At 42.5% G+C, this 18,001-nt stretch overlaps 1 protein-coding gene across 1 annotated transcript in view; it reads right to left on the reverse strand.

Moving 5' to 3' along the window:
• The window catches only part of shank1 (SH3 and multiple ankyrin repeat domains 1), a 128,420-nt gene that overhangs the window by 33,750 nt on the left and 76,669 nt on the right, over positions 1 to 18,001 (reverse strand). The window contains exons 10-15 of the mRNA XM_070551406.1: positions 16,193 to 16,259; positions 14,865 to 15,034; positions 14,117 to 14,238; positions 13,396 to 13,544; positions 12,146 to 12,259; positions 9,533 to 9,608 (exon numbers count right to left, since the gene is read on the reverse strand). Of these exons, the coding sequence (XP_070407507.1) occupies positions 9,533 to 9,608; positions 12,146 to 12,259; positions 13,396 to 13,544; positions 14,117 to 14,238; positions 14,865 to 15,034; positions 16,193 to 16,259 (698 nt within the window). The remainder of the gene's footprint in view (positions 1 to 9,532; positions 9,609 to 12,145; positions 12,260 to 13,395; positions 13,545 to 14,116; positions 14,239 to 14,864; positions 15,035 to 16,192; positions 16,260 to 18,001) is intronic.

Here is an 18,001-nt window from a genome sequence, read left to right on the forward strand (position 1 = left end):
ATTTCTCATCCAGTTGTAAAGCTCTCATACTGTTTTCAATACATGTGCGGTAGATCTAGCAAGAATGAATACCTTGTCAGTTGTTCTTTGTGGAAAAAAATTCTCTGGCACTCCTATTTCAGCAAGTGGAAGTTAGTCAGAAGAGTGAGGAGCAGAAAACACTAGGATTACATGTCTTACTCATTAATATTTATGATATGCAATTGTATCTCCTCTGTCTTTATTAAAGACATTCAGACAACTGCAAAACATATTTTCTTGGGTAAAAAATGTAACGTTGATGATTTATCTCCACAAGCAACACAAGCCCAAAGAAGGAGTTGCTAATGCTAACGGTTAGCGTCTACCAGCCAAGACCAGCTCTCTTCTCTCCTGGCTGCCAAATCAATAGAGCCTTCCATAATTCAATTCAATGTATTTATATAGCGCCAAATCACGACAAGAGTCGTCTCAAGGCACTTCACATAGTAAGCATTCCACTAGTTCCGTTTGCCAATCAGTAAACAGTTTCCTACATAAGAAACCCAGCAGATTGCATGATAGTCACAGGCCAAGGTGAGTGAGTCTATTAATACAAATTGTCCCTGTGATGTAGAAGTGAATGGCTTTTTCTGACCCTACCATCTCCTCGTCATAACCCCTTTCTGTGGCTAACACAGGAAATAGGAGTTGAAGATGTTTATGTTCAGTATGCATGTGAAACTCAGAGTGGCCAACTGTATTTCAAAAAGAACACGTTTTACACACTTCCTCAGAGTACGAGACCTTTAAGACTCGTGTAAAGCGGTGTCTGTTATTGATAATGACTATAATCCATAGTTATTCATGCTAGTTAACGTATAAGACTGAATGCTATTTCCGAAGTAAAACATGGCTCCTTCACTTAATTTGTTTCCATTCTGAGTTGTGAATTGCTGAAAAAATTTCCATTGGTGAAATCCCACGTGTAAAACATTTGTACAGCCTTGCACAATGCAGATCCAGCAGCAGTCGTGTAATCAATGCACCTTTCCTCACTCTTGTCTTCCATTTGCTGTGATTCCTTCACATTTTAAATTTATTTATAGAAAACACATTTTATTTCTTCAATAATATTCGTATTTTCCATTTATGAAAAGATATACAACCAAGATGAGTTAACTATCTAGTTATTTACACAGCATTAGTGGATGGGGTAATCAGATGGCTGAAAAGATATTATTATATTTTCACATGACTATTTTATCATTAGGGAAAAAAAAAGTTTGCGTATCCATTAAGCTAAATTACAACCAGCAGTCATATAAGTGGTTTCAGCTCAGCTCAGCAGCGATGCAACTTTAGAACCAGACGGTGTGACGTGTTCCACTGAAGGCCGGACTACGCTGACACTTTGGAGTCGTGATTTTATTTAATGCATCGGTTCCACATGATTAAAATTTGTTTAACAAGAATATTTCTCTTTCCTTCTACTTATTAACTCTCATCAAATCAAAGTACTTTATTCAGAGGAAACAAATTTAAAAAATCATGTTGATTCAACATGATTTTTATAGACTAAAGTAACTAAATTTGAATGATGTCAGAATAATTGTCTTTTGTTCACTTTATGGAGTTTTATTTGGATGATCTGAGCTTGGGGCTTGGGTGTGTGTGCTTTTGTCTGTCTAGACCATTCTGGACATGCTCCCTGTGATTTTCATAGGTGTTATTCTAGTTGAAGACACTGCCGACTGCTTTTTGAACCTCTCTGTACCACCATCCTTTTCAGTTAGCATTTAGAAAGAGCGCAGCATGCTGGGAAATCTGTTCCATAGTAACTAATTTGTTCAAGTAACTTGAACAAAAAGGATTTTCATCTTTTCAGTGTAGGACAGGATCTAATGTCTTTTAAAACCACATTTATGGACCAAAGCATCAATAGACATCTGATTAAACCAAGATAGAGTTGCAGCAAGTCCTTTACAGCAGCCAACACAATCAGTCCCATCACAAGAACAGAAAAGTGTTCCACCAGAGCCAGTCATGCAGTCAAATGTCATATTTTTGTCTAGAACTTTTGGAACACATGGCAATTCATAGATTAATCTAATTTGTGTCAGAAGAACAAACGAACTCAAACAACGACGACTTGTTTGAATTAAGTCATTTACCAAAAGGGCATACCATACTTTGGGTTATCAAAAACAAGATCAGTAACATGACAAAGCTCATAGCAAACCTCAAAAGACATTATTCATTTCCTTAGAAGATGTTGCGTAAACTGCCTAAACAGAATTTTCATCCTAATGCAAAATAAAAATCATGCATAATTAACTAAATCCTAGTTTGACTCAAACATAAAATCAGCAGCTACCAACTGCTCACCAATCAGACTGCATTAAACCTTGAAAATACAGCTTCTGTGTAATCAATCTGCATTTTCCTGTCCATCTACACCTGTCTCCCCTGGCAACAAGAGGGTGGGAAGTTGTGACAGGTGACTGTAAATGAAGTTTGCCAAACAGGAAGTGATGAACATTGTTTTAAAAATTCAAGCCCGTAAAACCAAAGCCTTAAGACGGAGAAGGTTTGTCAAAACAGTGTTGACTAACATATAGCTTTTGAGTTTTTACATGTCATCTCTCCGTTGGTAAACTGCACCGCAAAAAGGTGTCATCCTCTGACATCACATAAGTAAAACTGCTGAATGAAAGTGAAGATATTTGTAACCGAGCTGTACCAAAGAGGGAGGAAAGAATAAAACAAGCTAACTTCACCCATTTCATTTTCCCAGGCTCTGAAAACACACACGCGCGTGCGCACGCACACATACACATACACCTCCTGGTCGTTTGCTGTAAACAAAGCATGAATGAGAGGGCAGAGCGAGGGAAAGAAGGGGTTTGGATGGAGGCAGGAGGAGGAGAGAGGACAGAAAAACAGCTGGGAGATGAGAGGGTGAAGGCAGTAGTGGAGGAGGAGTCCTGCTTCTCTTTAAAAGGTACTCACATCATCACTCCGTCAGAGCTTCCTTCCACGTACGTCAAAACCCTCCTCCATCACCCCACCACCACCACCACCACCACCCCTAACCATTGCCTCGCTACATTTTCTCTTTCGTTCTGTCATCCTCTTGAGTCCCTCCTGCCTTCAAGGACGAATGCTTTCCTCATGTCTCACCCGTTCTGTTTTCCTCCCTGCTCGGCAGGCTACACCGCTGTGATCACGAGTGCATGCTTGTGTGATGACAAAGAGAGAAAGCTGTGCTGGGTGGAGCAAATGTTGACAGAGGGCCCACAAGATCATGTGTTCATGTTCATCTGCATGTTCACCTAACGTCTCCTCTTCTGCTCTTGTGCTTGTGTTTATTATACCACGGACAAAATGAAACATTGACTCTTTGACACTTGTGTGTTTTTCTAATGGAAGTTTTAACCAAAAATAAAAGAAATCAAGTCAGATGTTGTGGAAACAGCGTGGTGCTACTGTAACTGTCCATAGCATAGAAGACACCCAGAAATTTGGTTCTCCAATGTTTATTTCCTGCAGAAGTCATTACAACACTCTGAAAACGTCTTCTGGCAGCAACAGCATTAGTAGCTCCCTCACAAGGCGCGACTGCTTTGTGAAAAATGGGAAGCTACGGTGGTTGAAAGGAAACAGAGGAGCATGCAGCTTCCGTTTTCAAAATAAAATACAACAAAAATGATTACATTCACTCTGTTAAACAATATTAATACAAAATAAATACATAATTACTAACAATAATTTTAAAATCTGTTACACTACAAGTCAGAGTTTTCCGACATATCTCTGAAAAAATGACTCTATCGCATCATTTCTGCTGCGTCTTAGAATGGGCAAAATAATAATGCCCATCCTCATCGATTAAAAATGATCAGGATCCATTCCTTTGCCCATTAAAGCTCTTCTATCTTTCTGCAATCCTTCTCTCCTCCTTGAGTGCCCTTCACTGCCTGACCTCCAGATGGAGACACCGCAGGGAGGTGAAGGTGATAGAAAGAAAATTAAAAAGTACAGGGGGGGTTCGCTACGCCATGATGAATAGACAAGTGAGGGATACAGAAAAGGCCAGAGTAGGAGGCCAAATATGAAGAGATGAACAGAGGAGTTGGTGAAATACAAAACGATGAAGTTGGCTCGTGTGAGGGTGCATCTGAGTCAGCCATGTCTGCCTGCTTGTCCAAACAAACATTCTGAGCCACATCCACGCTGCAACAAGACTTTAAGAGCTGCTGGGTGCACGGACATGTACAGTGTTGTGAGAAAAGTGTTTTCCCCTCACAAATGTATTTTGTTTTTGCCTTTTTGTTACATTTAGATGTTTGAGATTGGCAAAGAAAAAAATCACCATCAGACAAATAAAGTCTGAGTAAATATTAAATTAAAATCAACTGATGTGGGTTTATTGATGGCCAACACCGATGTTGATATGTAGAGGTCATGGTCAGACAACGGCCGATGCGTGATGCCGATTTTTTATCAGATTCAGCTGCAGAACTGAGCTGTCTACAGATGTGCCCAACATGAAATCTGCTTTAATAAAGAGGACTTTCAGCTGATGCCTGAATATAAAAAATGATAAATATCGACCCAACGTCTATCTCTAACAGAAAAATACAGTTTTCGCATTACTATTCATTTAGTGAGGGGGCAAAAATCTAAGAGAAAGAAAGAAAGAAAGAAAGAAAGAAAGAAAGAAAGAAAGAAAGAAAGAAAGAAAGAAAGAAAGAAAGAGTCTTATCGGGTCTTTTTGGCCTGTGGGACTCCAGAAGCAGCTGATAGGTACCGGTAGTCCAAGCGGAATGCGGATCGGGTGGTCATGGAGCTCCTCAGTGGGAAGGCTCTGGGGGTGGATGAGACCCACCCAGAGTTCCTTAAGACTCTGGATGTCGTTGGCCAGTGTTGGCTGACACAGCTCTGCAATAATGCGTGGACATCTTTGGCAGTTCCACTGGATTGGCAGACCGGGGTGGTGGTCCCGCTGCATAGAAACAGGGTGCCACATGATGTGTTCCAACTACAAGGGGATCATACTCCTGAGCCTCCCTGGTAAGGTCTATTCAGGGGTTCTGGAGAGGAAGGTCGAACATCGGATTCAGGAGGAGCAATGTGGTTTTCATGCTGGCCGTGGAACACTGGACCAGCTCTAAACCCTTAGGGGGGTCCTGGAGGGTACATGGGAGTTTGCCCAACCAATCTACATGTGTTTGGTGGATTTGGAGAAGGTGTTTGACCGTGTCCCTCGTTGGGCCCTGTGGGGGGTACTTCGGGAGTACGGGGTACCAGGCCCTCTGATACGGGCTGTTAGGTCCCTGTATGACCAGTGTCAGAGCTTGATCCGCATTGGCGGCAGTAAGTCAGGCTCGTTCCCAGTGAGAGTTGGACTCCGCCAAGGCTGCCCTTTGTCAACAAGCAAAAGTGTTGAGGGGAATTGTTTTGGTGGCCGTGTTCCAGGTCAGGGATGAGGTCCTGCCTCAAGTGGAGGAGTCTTGTTCATGAGTGAGGGAAAGATAGAGCATGAGGTTGATAAGCAGGTTGGTGCTACATCACTACTGTGGGCGTTGTGCTGGTCTGCCGTGGTGAAGAGAGAGCTGAGCTGGAAAGCAAAGCTCTCGAATTACCATTTGGTCTTTCCTAACCTCATCTTTGGTCACAATCTTTGGGTAATGACCGAAAGAGATCAGGATATAAGTGGCAGAGTAGAGTAAACCCACTGCTCCTCCACATCGCGAGGAGCCAGTTGAGGTGGCTCAGGCATCTGGTCAGGATGCCTTGTGGACGCCTCCCTGGTGAGGTTTTCCGGGCACGTCCAATTGGGGGGAGGCCTAAAGGAAGACCCAGGACACGCTGAAATGAAATATGTCTGTTGGCTGGCCAGGGAACGCCTTAGGATTCCCCCGGAGGAGCTGACCCAAGTGGCTGGGGAGAGGGAAGTCTGGGCCTCCCTGCTTAGGATACTGCCCTCGTGATCTGACTCCAGATAAGTGGATGAAAATGGATGGATGTAAAAATCTACCAAACCAACCTGAGTCTCTGTGAAAAAGTTATCAACCCCTAAATGTAATGATTAGTAATTAGGTTACCAGTGCAGTCAACTGTTTGTTAGAACTGGTAATGAGTCTCTTACATCTCTGTAAGAATGTTCTTCCATTCTCCTTTGCAGAATTGCTTATATTTAGCCACATTGGAGAGTTTCCATGAACAGCCTATTTAAGGTCAAAGGTCAGACCATCTTTTTCAGGATAATTTATTAGAGAGCGGATTTCATGGTTGCATCAGTTACAGCATTTAATGAAGGAGAGAGGCAGCCCTGGACCATCACACTGCCACCACCATGTTTAACTGCTGCCATTTAGTTAGTTTAAGTCCAGATAGAGCGATTCACTCCCTTCTGTAAAGTTCAACGTTTATCTCATTAGTTCATAGAAAAGTTCCCCCCCATTAAGCTTAAGGGTCAAGATGTTTTTGGAAAACATGAGAAAGGCCTTTGTGTAGCTTTGGATCAACAGATGGAATCTCCCATGGTGTCAGTTATAGCCCCATCACTTTTTTATTGTTGGATCATGACCTCTGACCTTAAGCTTAACCTTTAGGCTTTTAGAGCACATTAGATGTTGTTCTGAATTCTTTAGTTCCTGTCATGTTGCTTTTTGAGATCTTGTGGCCTCCTTCTGTCATGTTCTGCGGGTGGAGGTGGCAGACCATGTGTGGTGGTGGGTTTCAGGAGGCAGAAGAGCAGGCAACGGATGAAAAAATAAAAATGATTTAATTGTAGAACGGGAGCGACAGGACAAACAAACACGCACAAAACGACAATGATCCGACGAAGACAGCAACAAGGAGGGAGGTATAAATACACAAGGGAATCAGGAACACATGGGCAGAGCAATGAGGGACAGGTGAGAACAATAAGGGTAATCAAGGCAGGAGAGACACAGTCAGGGAGGCTGGGGTGGATCATGACAGTACCCCCCCCCCCCCCCCCTTAAGGGGCGGATACCAGATGCCCACAAGCCACATAGCACAGGAGACTCGGGAACGAACGAAGACTAGACTCGGGTACACATGACCAGGGAACACAGAAGACGTGACCAGGGAACAAAGGACTCAGTCCGGGGCTGCGGAGCAGGGGCCTCTGGGATCAGGCGGCACAACTCCGACCCACGAAGGGTCTCTCGAGCTCGGACCAGGAAACTCGGACTTGAAGACTTGACTTGGGACGAACCAGGAAACTCGAACACTTGGGACCAGGAAACTCAGACTCGAACACTTGACTTGACTGGAACACTTGACTTGACTGGAACACTTGACTTGACTGGAACACACTCGAAGACTTAACCAGGAACACAAAGACTTGACCAGGAAACTCAGACTCGAACACTTGACTGGAACACTTGACTTGACTGGAACACTTGGCTTGACTGGAAGACTTGACTGGAACACTTGACTGGAACACTTGACTTGACCAGGAACACACTCGAAGACCTAACCAGGAACACAAAGACTTGACCAGGAACACGGAGGGAGGTATAAATACACAAGGGAATCAGGAACACATGGGCAGAGCAGTGAGGGACAGGTGAGAACAATAAGGGTAATCAAGGCAGAAGAGACACAGTCAGGGAGGCCGGGGTGGATCATGACACCTTCTGGCTGTGAGACGGGTTCCATTAAAGCAATCTCTTAATTCTACAGGTGTGGTAGTAATCGGGTATTGTGATTAATAACAGTTGATTCATGGCTTAACAAGGGGGGGGGGGGGGTATTTTTTGCATAGAGTCAGTTTATTTTTCTTTGATACAGGAATTTGTTTTCTCTTTACATTTAAGTGACAAAAACAGTAAAAGCAGCACTGCAAATGTGTGACTGCTACAAAAGTGTTCACTCTGGGGTGTGTTTATAACTGGTTAGAGTGAAAGTTTTTTATTTGCATATAGATGCCGCAGCACATCTAAAAGATGCTGACAAAACGTTGGTTTATTTTTGCTTTGAGGGAAAAACTACAACAGGCAGTTTATTTTTGCTTAGCTACTCCTTCTCAGATAATCAATACAATCACAATTACAGAAGGTCTAACAGGCTTCATTTACATTCAGCTGTACTCCAGTAGAAATGGTCTTTTCAGGAATGAATGACTGCGTAGAACCGGGTGCTTTAGGAGTCATGGTGGGTGGGTAACTACGGGTAATTTCATTTTAGAAAAGGCCCAGCGACCTGAGCTGCTGCTCGGGGATTATTGGTCACCGGTCTCATGACTAAGTAATGCATATTACCTTAGATTCTGCGGTCACGGAGAGCTGTAATCATTTGGTGATTTTATGCCGCTGGTTCAGAAAAAGAAACCTCAATCATCAGACTGTTTCAAAAGAACAACAAGTTTAAAAAATAAAAATATCACTGAAGCTTTAAGCCTTTGAGACAAAAAAAAGAGAGATACTGTACGTACACGAAAACTAAACCAAACACTCAAAAAGACTGATAAACCTCTTGAAGGTGTCTTCTCTAAAACAAGCTGGTCTGGAGAGGGAGAGCATTCACACACACACACACACACACACACACTGTCATCCTGCTGCATGAATCACCCGCAGGAACCCATTTCACGCAAACCAAAGTAGCACCTTTTCTGGGCGCATGTTTACGGTACGATGGCCCACAAGCAAACTCACTGCTAACATGTGCTGGGAACTAACAGCTGAGCAGCAGAGTCACAGGGCTGTCGGTTTCAATCCAACTCCCACTGAGAGGACGAACCAGTCCCATCGCGCTCTTCAGCGCAGACCCTTATCTCCAGACAAGTCCTGCTCCGACGACAGTAAACTGTTACGTACCGTTACCGGAACAGGATACAGTACATCAGCTGAATGTTACAATAATCGGGCAGCTTGAGTGTCTCTTTCTCAGTTCAAGAACCCCAAAGTGCTTTAGTGTCCAGATTAAAAACACTTCTGGTATTAGAGGCACCACTATGCTGTGACCTCAGCGTCTCGTGCTGTGAGACGTCAGCGGGGACAACAGCAACAGGGCTCATAACGACTCTGCTGCTCGAAGAAAACGTGCACACACCTACACTTTAAAGCTTTGATGGACTCCACTGGGTGTTAGTTACAACGGAGAGAGAGCACAGAGGTGTTGAGTTAAGGAGGAAAACAACAAACAAATAGTTTTATAACCTTCTGTGAAAAGTGCCAACTTCTCCTAGAAGGACAGCGTATCAGTGGGAGACATCTGAACGTCTCAGACACACGACGACACACTAAATGACCCATTTGTGAAAGAAAAGGCGAAAACACCAAAATCATGACTGGGAGCAAAAGAGGATAAACAACCAACCTCTGGCTTGTTTAGGAAATGTAGCAAGTCACTTCTGTCCCTCTGAGGGAGTTTTTGCTAACGGGTGTACGCCGTCACTGGAAACTGCAAAAGCTCAACCAACGGAGCCGCCCAGCACAACCAGCGCTAATGTCTTTCCTTCACAACTTTCACTCACAGCAGTGTTAAAGCTCTCCTGCGGGAAGGTGGGAAAACAGAATTCAGCTGTTCTTACGTTGGTGCGTCAAAGCTGTCGTACGATCCCACGGTGTAATGGCGGAACAATCTTTTGGCTCGTTCTCCACGACTCTCTGTAAAACCATAACAGGATGTTAACACCATGACTATGTCTGTTACATTTAAATGATTAATGTTAGATTATTGGTTTAAGTAGATAAAATGAAATAACATAATAATCATTATTTCCCACCGCTAAAGGGTAACAGGCAGGCTGTAATGCTTTAACCTGTCGTGTGTGTCACGTTTTGATCCCATTTTTAGCCATTTGCAACTCTGAAGTTGCAAATTCGTTTTTCTGGCCACAGAGGGCGGTGGGGGGTCTGAATGATATTTCTTTGATCCTATAAAGGGTCATTTGATCACATACTGGCTCAAAAAATAACTTTAAAACATAGAAAAGTAGCAAAGTATGGCTTTAACTTAGTCTTTTTTCTGATTCTTAAGTCTGAAATGACATTTTATTTTTAATTTAAGCTAAATTTATTTGTGTATTTTGATCACACTGATTTTAATGCTCATGCTATTCTTGAATTGCCTCTGTGTGTGATTGTGCTATACCAGGGGTGTCAAACTCTAGTCCTCGAGCGTCAGTATCCTGCCTCTTTCTGTTGATTCCTTGTGGGCGACGGTGGCACAGGAGTTAAGTGCTCGCCCCGTAATCAGAAGGTTGCAGGTTCGAGCCCCGCTGTCGTTGTGTTCTTGGGCAAGACACTTGACCCACCTTGCCTGCTGGTGGTGGTCGGAGGGACCGGTGGCGCCAGTGCTCGGCAGCCTCGCCTCTGTCAGTGCGCCCCAGGGCGGCTGTGGCTACATTGTAGCTCATCACCATCAGTGTGTGAATGGATGAATGAATGACTGTGTTGTAAAGCGCCTCGGGGGGCTCCAGGACTCTAGAAGGCGCTATATCAAATACAGGTCCTTTACCATTTACCTTTCCCTGTTCCAACACAGTTGATTCACCTGAGCAGCGGCTCATCAAGCTCTCCAGAAGCCTGTTAATCGCCTGCTGATTGAAATCAGCTGTGCTGAAACAGGGTAAACACTAAATCATGTTGGATAGCGGCCCTCGAGGACCAGAGTTCGACACTTGTGCGCTGTACAAATAAAGCTGCTTTGCCTGTTAAAGCAAATACCAAAAACTTCATTTCTAGTATGGATCATTTTATGTTTCTAACCCAGGGATTCCCAAAGTGTGGTGCGCGCACCCCCGGGGGTGTGCGAGCTGCCGCTAGGGGGTGCGCGAGGTGAAAAGTGTAATGGCTGCGGAGCTCAGAGAAGTCTGTCATATGTCACCATTAGCGTAGAAACTCATTTGTGGGTGGGCCAAAGAAAAAGTAAGTGGGCACAATAAATGTAGTTGAAAACAAGTATATTTTTGCGCGTGTCCGCCACATGTGCCCTAGCTTCATAATAACAATGCGCCGAGCTTCAGCACTCTGGCCTGCGCACGCCGATATGTTCCGTATTTGATCATTTTTAACGGTGTTGGAGAAATCTGAAGGTGGCGAATCATTCTGGCAGATTGTAATTAACACCTGTCTCATGCAGGTGTTCTGACGTTGTAAACCTCACACACAGAACATTGTGGATGTAACTAAATAACAAGAAATGATTCCCATTCAGGCTATTAACATCGCGCTGAAGATCTGAAGTTCAGAGTGCGTCTGTCAGAGGTCAGACGAGTTCCAGCTGAACCACGGCTCACGGGTGCACAAGTGAGCACATCTGGGCTGGGCAGAAGTCATTTTACAACATTGGTTTAAATAGCGCAAGACGCGGTGACTTGAGCGGCTGTGCCGCGCGCGCGTGCGCACACACACACACACACAGATTCAATAAGCGCACACGCTGCTTTAACTCCGGCGCGCCGTCAGACTGAAGGCAGAAATGAGTGCTGCCTCCACCACGATAAAAACTTTTAAGAGGTTATTTTTCATTCAAGGTCAAATTAAGATATTAGCTTCTGGGATGAGTCGGGTCCGCTCCAGCCAGTGACTCCTCATGAACCTGACCACAAGTCCTGTTACTGCAGCATTTGTTGTTCCAGTCAGCGTGGCAGCGGATCGCAGATTCAGCCACACCATAAAACAGCAATAAGTTGGTCTGAGGTAAAAGTGAACATCGTGGCTATATCTTGTCCTCTGTTGACATTTGATTACTCACAAGTAGGTGATCAGCTCAGGTTTACGCAGAGCAGAAGGAAGGAGAGCGCTCTGGCCGCACAGGTTAAACGTTCCTACTTTAAGAAAAACGTTAAATTGCATTCTTTTTGTGCTACCTGGGCACTCTAAATATTTATTTAAAATGAAATCAAAGGAAATTGTAATGGTATCGAATGTTTATTAATTACTATTTAAAAAATGAAAGTGATGGGGAATTTTTTTTAACCCTGTCTGTTTAGCTTGACATCTGATATATATATATATAGAGCCATGCCCCGATGTGGGGGGGGGGGTGCGTCGACATGGTCGGGACATAGAAGGGGGTGCGCGGCTAAATAAGTTTGGGAACCACTGTTCTAACCTATGGTTGAAGCTTCTGATGAGTATACGGCAAGCTGAGTCTAAAACACTAGTAAAATGTGAGAGGTGCTGTCGGTAGCAATCACCTGATCGGTTGTCCTGGCTCCGCAGCACCACCTCCTCCACACAGTCGGAGGGGAACCAGCCTGTGCGGCCTCTGACCGTCCCCTCCCAGTAGCCCCCCTCGCCAACACTCAACACTGGAATGAGAGAGCAGCAGGGAGCAGCGCGTCAAAACAAGGCGATGCAGTTAAGGAGCACACTTACACATAGACAACAATGGCAAACAAATGCACCAACGAAACAAAAGAACTTTATGCAGACAGAAAAAAATTATAAAGACACACACACACACACGCACACACACAGACATGCAAACCTCCTACATACTCACCAAGACATACATACCTGGCGACACTTTAGACTCACTCACAAACACACAAATACTCATACCTGCAGACATTAAATACAAACACATGTGGAGGCCTTTCTTACACTCATCTCGGGGCATTTAGCAAACTCTGAGAAGGGCTGAGCAGCCGCCACGTCCCTCTGCTCTTCAAATGAAACAGCACTTATTCATCATCTGTTGGAGGACGTCTGCTTTTTGTTTCAAACCTCGGGACACTTTGTCCCGTTAACGTCACTGCTTCCTCACAGACTGATGAATAGCTGAAATGTCAGCCTGAAGCAGTCCCTCCTTCAAAGGCCTGGTTAGGAAGACTCAACCATCCGAGGCTTAAATGAATATCAACGATGCAGGTTCCACAGAGTTTAGCTTCTTGGACTCGGTGATGGTGATTATGTATCGTTTGGGCTTGTGGGTTGGTTTTAGGTCTGACTGAGTTAAATAAATGGAAGAAACACAAATAAATAAACAAACAAATAAACAAGAAAGCTGTTTCAGAATAAAAGTAAAAGGAAATCCTGCTCTTTAATCATTTTTGTGGTGGGTGATAAAACCGCAGCTTCATTCCCAGAATGCCCTGTGTTTTGAATCTATTAGCAGATGTTTGTTTGGTAAACTAATGTTTGATTAGCCCGTAGAAAATGGGAGTGCCTGTTCTCTGAGCGTTAGCTAATGCTAAACAGGCAACGCTGTAAATGTTGTGGGAAGGCAGCATCTGGCTTCCGGTCCAAATTACTTTATCTTTTAGATAAACGGTGTTCGCTGAAAAGCTGCTTAATTCCTCTCAGATCTGAAAATGCTGAATCCCTCTGAGAGACGGAGGCCACCGCTTCTCCCTTTTTGTCTCTTTTGTTAGATTTATAAGAGGTGGAGTTCATGGAGGACTGCTTCAACAAACACAACGAAGTGAGATTCATTTAAACTCACCTTTGACCCTATCTCCTTTACTGAAGCTGATTTCTCGCTCTCCCTGAGCTGAGTGTGATCGGGTTGCTACAAAGACTCGTCCCGGGACGGCGCTGTAGAGGCGTCTCCGCTGGCCTGCGGTCTGTATGGTGGTGGTGGTCGGGGCAGGTCTGGTGGCATTAAGGACATCATCAACATCGTAACTTCACATACTGTAGGTGTAACTTCATCTCAACTAGTGAAAAACAAATGTAAATCATTACTCGGGCTAAGCAAATAGATTTCCAAATCATTGCTAGAACATTTCAGGACACTTCATCTCCTCAAACCCTCTGGATTAATAATGGAAAAACCATCTATAACAATGCCTGGGATTAATAACGGATTGTGTTTCTCGTGTTGCATAAAGAACCATTTTGAAGACATCTAGAGAATGATAAACTTTAAGTTTGTTTTTTGTTTTTGCTCCATCAGTCCGACACGTCTCCATCAGCTCTACTTTGTGGCACACATCCTTTTTCATACCTTTAGTTTCATTCTGCCTATTCTCTATAACTTTGTATTCATGGGCCTGTTTCAGTCTTTGTGGTGCTTTTCTCCGTTTCTGTGCGTTGTTTAGTTTTGTACGTTAAGTCAGGCTAAACCTATCCAAGATATCTTCAGATAATCTGGTTTAACTAACACCTGTCACACACAGCTGGTTGTAAAAGGTCATCTGTGTTCCCAGCCCTGCTGGACTCACCCCTGTCTCCGACTCTGCCTGCTCCGGTCCTCCTTATCTCCGATTCTGCCCCTGGACGGGGAGCGCGTCCTGGCTCCTCTGGGGCTGCTGGAGCTGCGCAGGGTTCCTGTGTGTTTATACCCCTGGGACAGAAAGAAGGAGTTAAAATATTAGCTCTACAAAAGTGATGTAACTCTCAAGGCATTGCACATTAATATTGCTTTAATATAAATTAAAATTGCATGAGTGGAAATTGACTTAAAATTGACTTAAAATTCTACTATTCATTAACAAATAAGAGGAAATGCATTCAGTGGAAGTCCCATAACCTTTATAACAAACTGTTTATTCTGTAATGTCATCTATGACTAGATACATAAACCTAAACACTCATCTGTTTAGCTTGTTTACTGGTTTGTTTTGTTTGTTCTGTAAAACTTCATGTTTTTATTTGTGCTTTTATTTTATAAACATCTACAGTTTTTATATTTCTTAACAGTATTTCTTTTGAACAGACTTTACCTTACACCTGTGTTTTTTAGAAGGCCCATTTCTCTGGTTTTAGTTTTGGATCTGTGCAGCCCTTTGTGTCTGAAAAGTTCTGTTCAAATAAAGTTCAGTTCAAATAAAAGCTGAAAACAGTCCTTTGCTGCATGAACCCAAAAGCTTTTCGTTGCCCTCTCAACACGCCAGGTGTTGTAAATATTTTCTCGTTTCAGGTAAATAAAGCCGTCTGTTGGAAATGCAGCTGCAGTTTGAAACGGCTCACCTGCACAGAGACGATGTTGGTGATGGGAGCGTTGGGCAGAGCCATCCAGTCCGGCACGTTCATGCTGCTGTCGCTGTTGGCTCGGAGGAAAGGGTGAGGATGGGGCACTGCCAGCGTCCGGGTGCTCTCCCGCCTCTGGGGGGCGTACTTTGGAGACTCCACAAAGGGAACTCGTCAGAGGATGAAGAGAGATCATTTATCAGCTGATAAACTTGTGAAACGTGGCGTTTATTTTCATCTAGCGCTGCATAAATCTCGTTTTTGGACTACGAGAGATGTGCAGTGATGTAAAACGTTTTCTCCTCACCGAAGAGGCTGGGTCTAAGTCAGTGGTTCCTAACCTGGGGGTCCCGACCCCCACAAGGGGGCGCCAAAGCTTCTCAGTGGGTCGCCAGGACCTCTCCACTTTAAGGGGTTAAAACTTAATTTATTACTTGTTTATAGCCTACATTGTGCTCACAATTTTTTTCATGAGTGAAAAGTTTACTGATATTAAGACAGGAAATAATTAGTACAGAAAAAGTAACACACTTTTAAGAACATTTTGCTCAGCTCACTGTTTTATTTTCAAGTGTCAAAAGTTCTTTAAAGATAGGACTGGTTGATTAATCACAGCCTTTACAGTAAATAATCTAGTATAAACAGTAATATACACATTTAAGTACATTTTGCTCAGTGTATTTTTTATGTGTCAAACATTTATTGAAAGGAATGATTGATTTATCGGTGTTTACAAGAAACAATGTGTTCAGAGAAGTAATACAAACTGTCAAGCACATTATGCTCTGTTTGGTTTTGTTAATGACTTTGTTCTGTACTGGAGCCTACTATTACTGTTATCTATTGAATCCATGGATGTAATTTGGGGGGGGGGAACAGGGGGGACATGTCCCCCCCCCCCCCCCCTTTTCCAAAATCAAGTTTTGACCCCTGCACTTTTTACCATCCAAAAACAATATTACGCTATATTAAATTGACACTGGTTGAGCTCTAAGACCAAGCGGAAAACAGCCGTTTGTGTTGAAACCTGTTTCCCTGTCCCCCACCCCCCCCACCCCCCCCACCCCCACCCCCCCCACCCCCACCCCCACTTCTCAGGTGAAAATTACGTCCATGATTGAATCAAAGCATATTAAAATGTGCTTGAACAATTTTATCATTTCTTAATAATGTTTGTACTGGAAGAGAGAATGGGAGGGGGTCGTCAAAAATTTAACTGGTAAAAAAGGGGTCCCTTGGGAAAAAGGTTGGGAACCACTGGTCTAAGTAACTGAAGTTCTGTTTACCATCATCTCTTGATGTAATCACATAAACTGTTCACCACTCACCCACATCTGTGTCTCGGTGGTTTTTGATCATTTCTCCCAGTTCAAAATGACCAGACATAACTGCCACCTAAAGGACAAACACAGACAAGAGACATGCCTTTCACGTGGATAAGTGGCTGTTTACTTAAAGCATGACTATCCTGTCTGCGGTGCAGACATCAGACCTTTTACACAAAGTCTTTGAAAATCAAACATTCTTAAATGACACCAGTGATTTCCAATAAAACTCAACATGGACAATATAAGTGACCCCGCTGACATATAAGTAAAGTTTGTTTTTATGTAACTTAATCACAGAAGGAAAAATCGCAAAGTGCTTCACAAAGAGCAACAAAACTAATCATAAAGTCATGAAATCCTCCTAGAAACAAAACAGCAAAATGTCATTAAACAAATGAAAGGTAATTAAAATCAGAAAGTGTCATAAAACAGAAGAAAACTCAAAAGATTTAGGTTAAAGTATATTTAAATAAAAGTGTATTCAGCTGTTTTTAATGATGTCCAGACTGTCGATGCTACGCTTTCTTTTTTTTTTTTAATTTATTATTAAAATAGAAAAAAACAATACTAACAAATAAAATGAGGCTTCTCAAACCAAGAAAACGAAAAGGGAACAGAAAGAAGAAAACTTATGTTATTTGCCCCTTTTTAACTAAAATGACATTTTTGCACTGAAATAACAATAATTATAAATTAGCCTATATAAAGTAATTGCTTGACTGGTTAGCTGACTTGAGTTCACTTTGTAAAGAAGAACAAAAAAATTAATAGTAATAATAATTCAAAAAGCTAAAGGATTTTTGCACAAACACCTATTCATACATAAATACATTAAAGTGCATCGCATGCCCATACGCTCGCACATACTTCATCTATACATATACATATAGACATACACACGTACCCACTACATATACACGTAAACAAACATACATACATATTTATACACACACACACACACATGAATATACCTACACACATCTTCCATAGCTTTATTTATTTGTTTAGTATTTTTATGTAACTGATTTGCACGTATATGATTCCAGTATTTCATTTTTAATTAGTTTATTGAAAATAAATATTGTTTTCGCATCCTTGATTACATTACCTAGCTTATTCCATATTTTAACTCCATATATAGAGACACAGCGCTCCTTCATAATTATTCTATGCTTAGGTATTGTAAATAATTCATGTCCTTTTAGTTCATATTTACTCTGTCTTTATAAATCTCCTAAGTAAATTTTAAGGAAGGTTTTTTTTTGTTTGCATTATACATAAATTTAGAAATATTGTAGTCCACTAGGTCATATAATTTTAGTGTTTTTGTTTTTATGAATAACGGGTTAGATGGATCTCTGTAATTACTCCTTGTAATGATTCTTATTGCTTTTATTTATTTATTTATTTTTTTGCAATACATAGATGTTGTGTCCACATACTGTTGCATGTGTTCTGTAGATGCATTTACTAGAAGCGCTAGAGGGCGCTAGTAAGTACGTTGTGGTTGTTGTGGTAAAAAAAAAAGAGAAGTGAAGAAGAGAGAAATAAAGCGGGAGTTATCTCCGGTCCTCTGTTCCTACTTACGTGTGTGTGTAATGCTTGCTGGATTAGAGGCACACAACAAGTGGCGACGAGGATGGGATAGCTGATGCAAAGGCCATTGCTGTTGGTGAAACAAAGCCTGTTGCCGCTGTTCAAGTACAAAAGAAGATGCGCAAACCAAAATACAAAGCAGCTAAAAAAACGGATACAGCTCCGACGTGCTACCGTTGTGGCTCAGCGGATCACAAAGCCAATGATAAATCT

The sequence above is a fragment of the Nothobranchius furzeri genome, chromosome 5 (genome assembly GCF_043380555.1).
Source record: "Nothobranchius furzeri strain GRZ-AD chromosome 5, NfurGRZ-RIMD1, whole genome shotgun sequence".
NCBI classification, from domain to species: domain Eukaryota; kingdom Metazoa; phylum Chordata; class Actinopteri; order Cyprinodontiformes; family Nothobranchiidae; genus Nothobranchius; species Nothobranchius furzeri.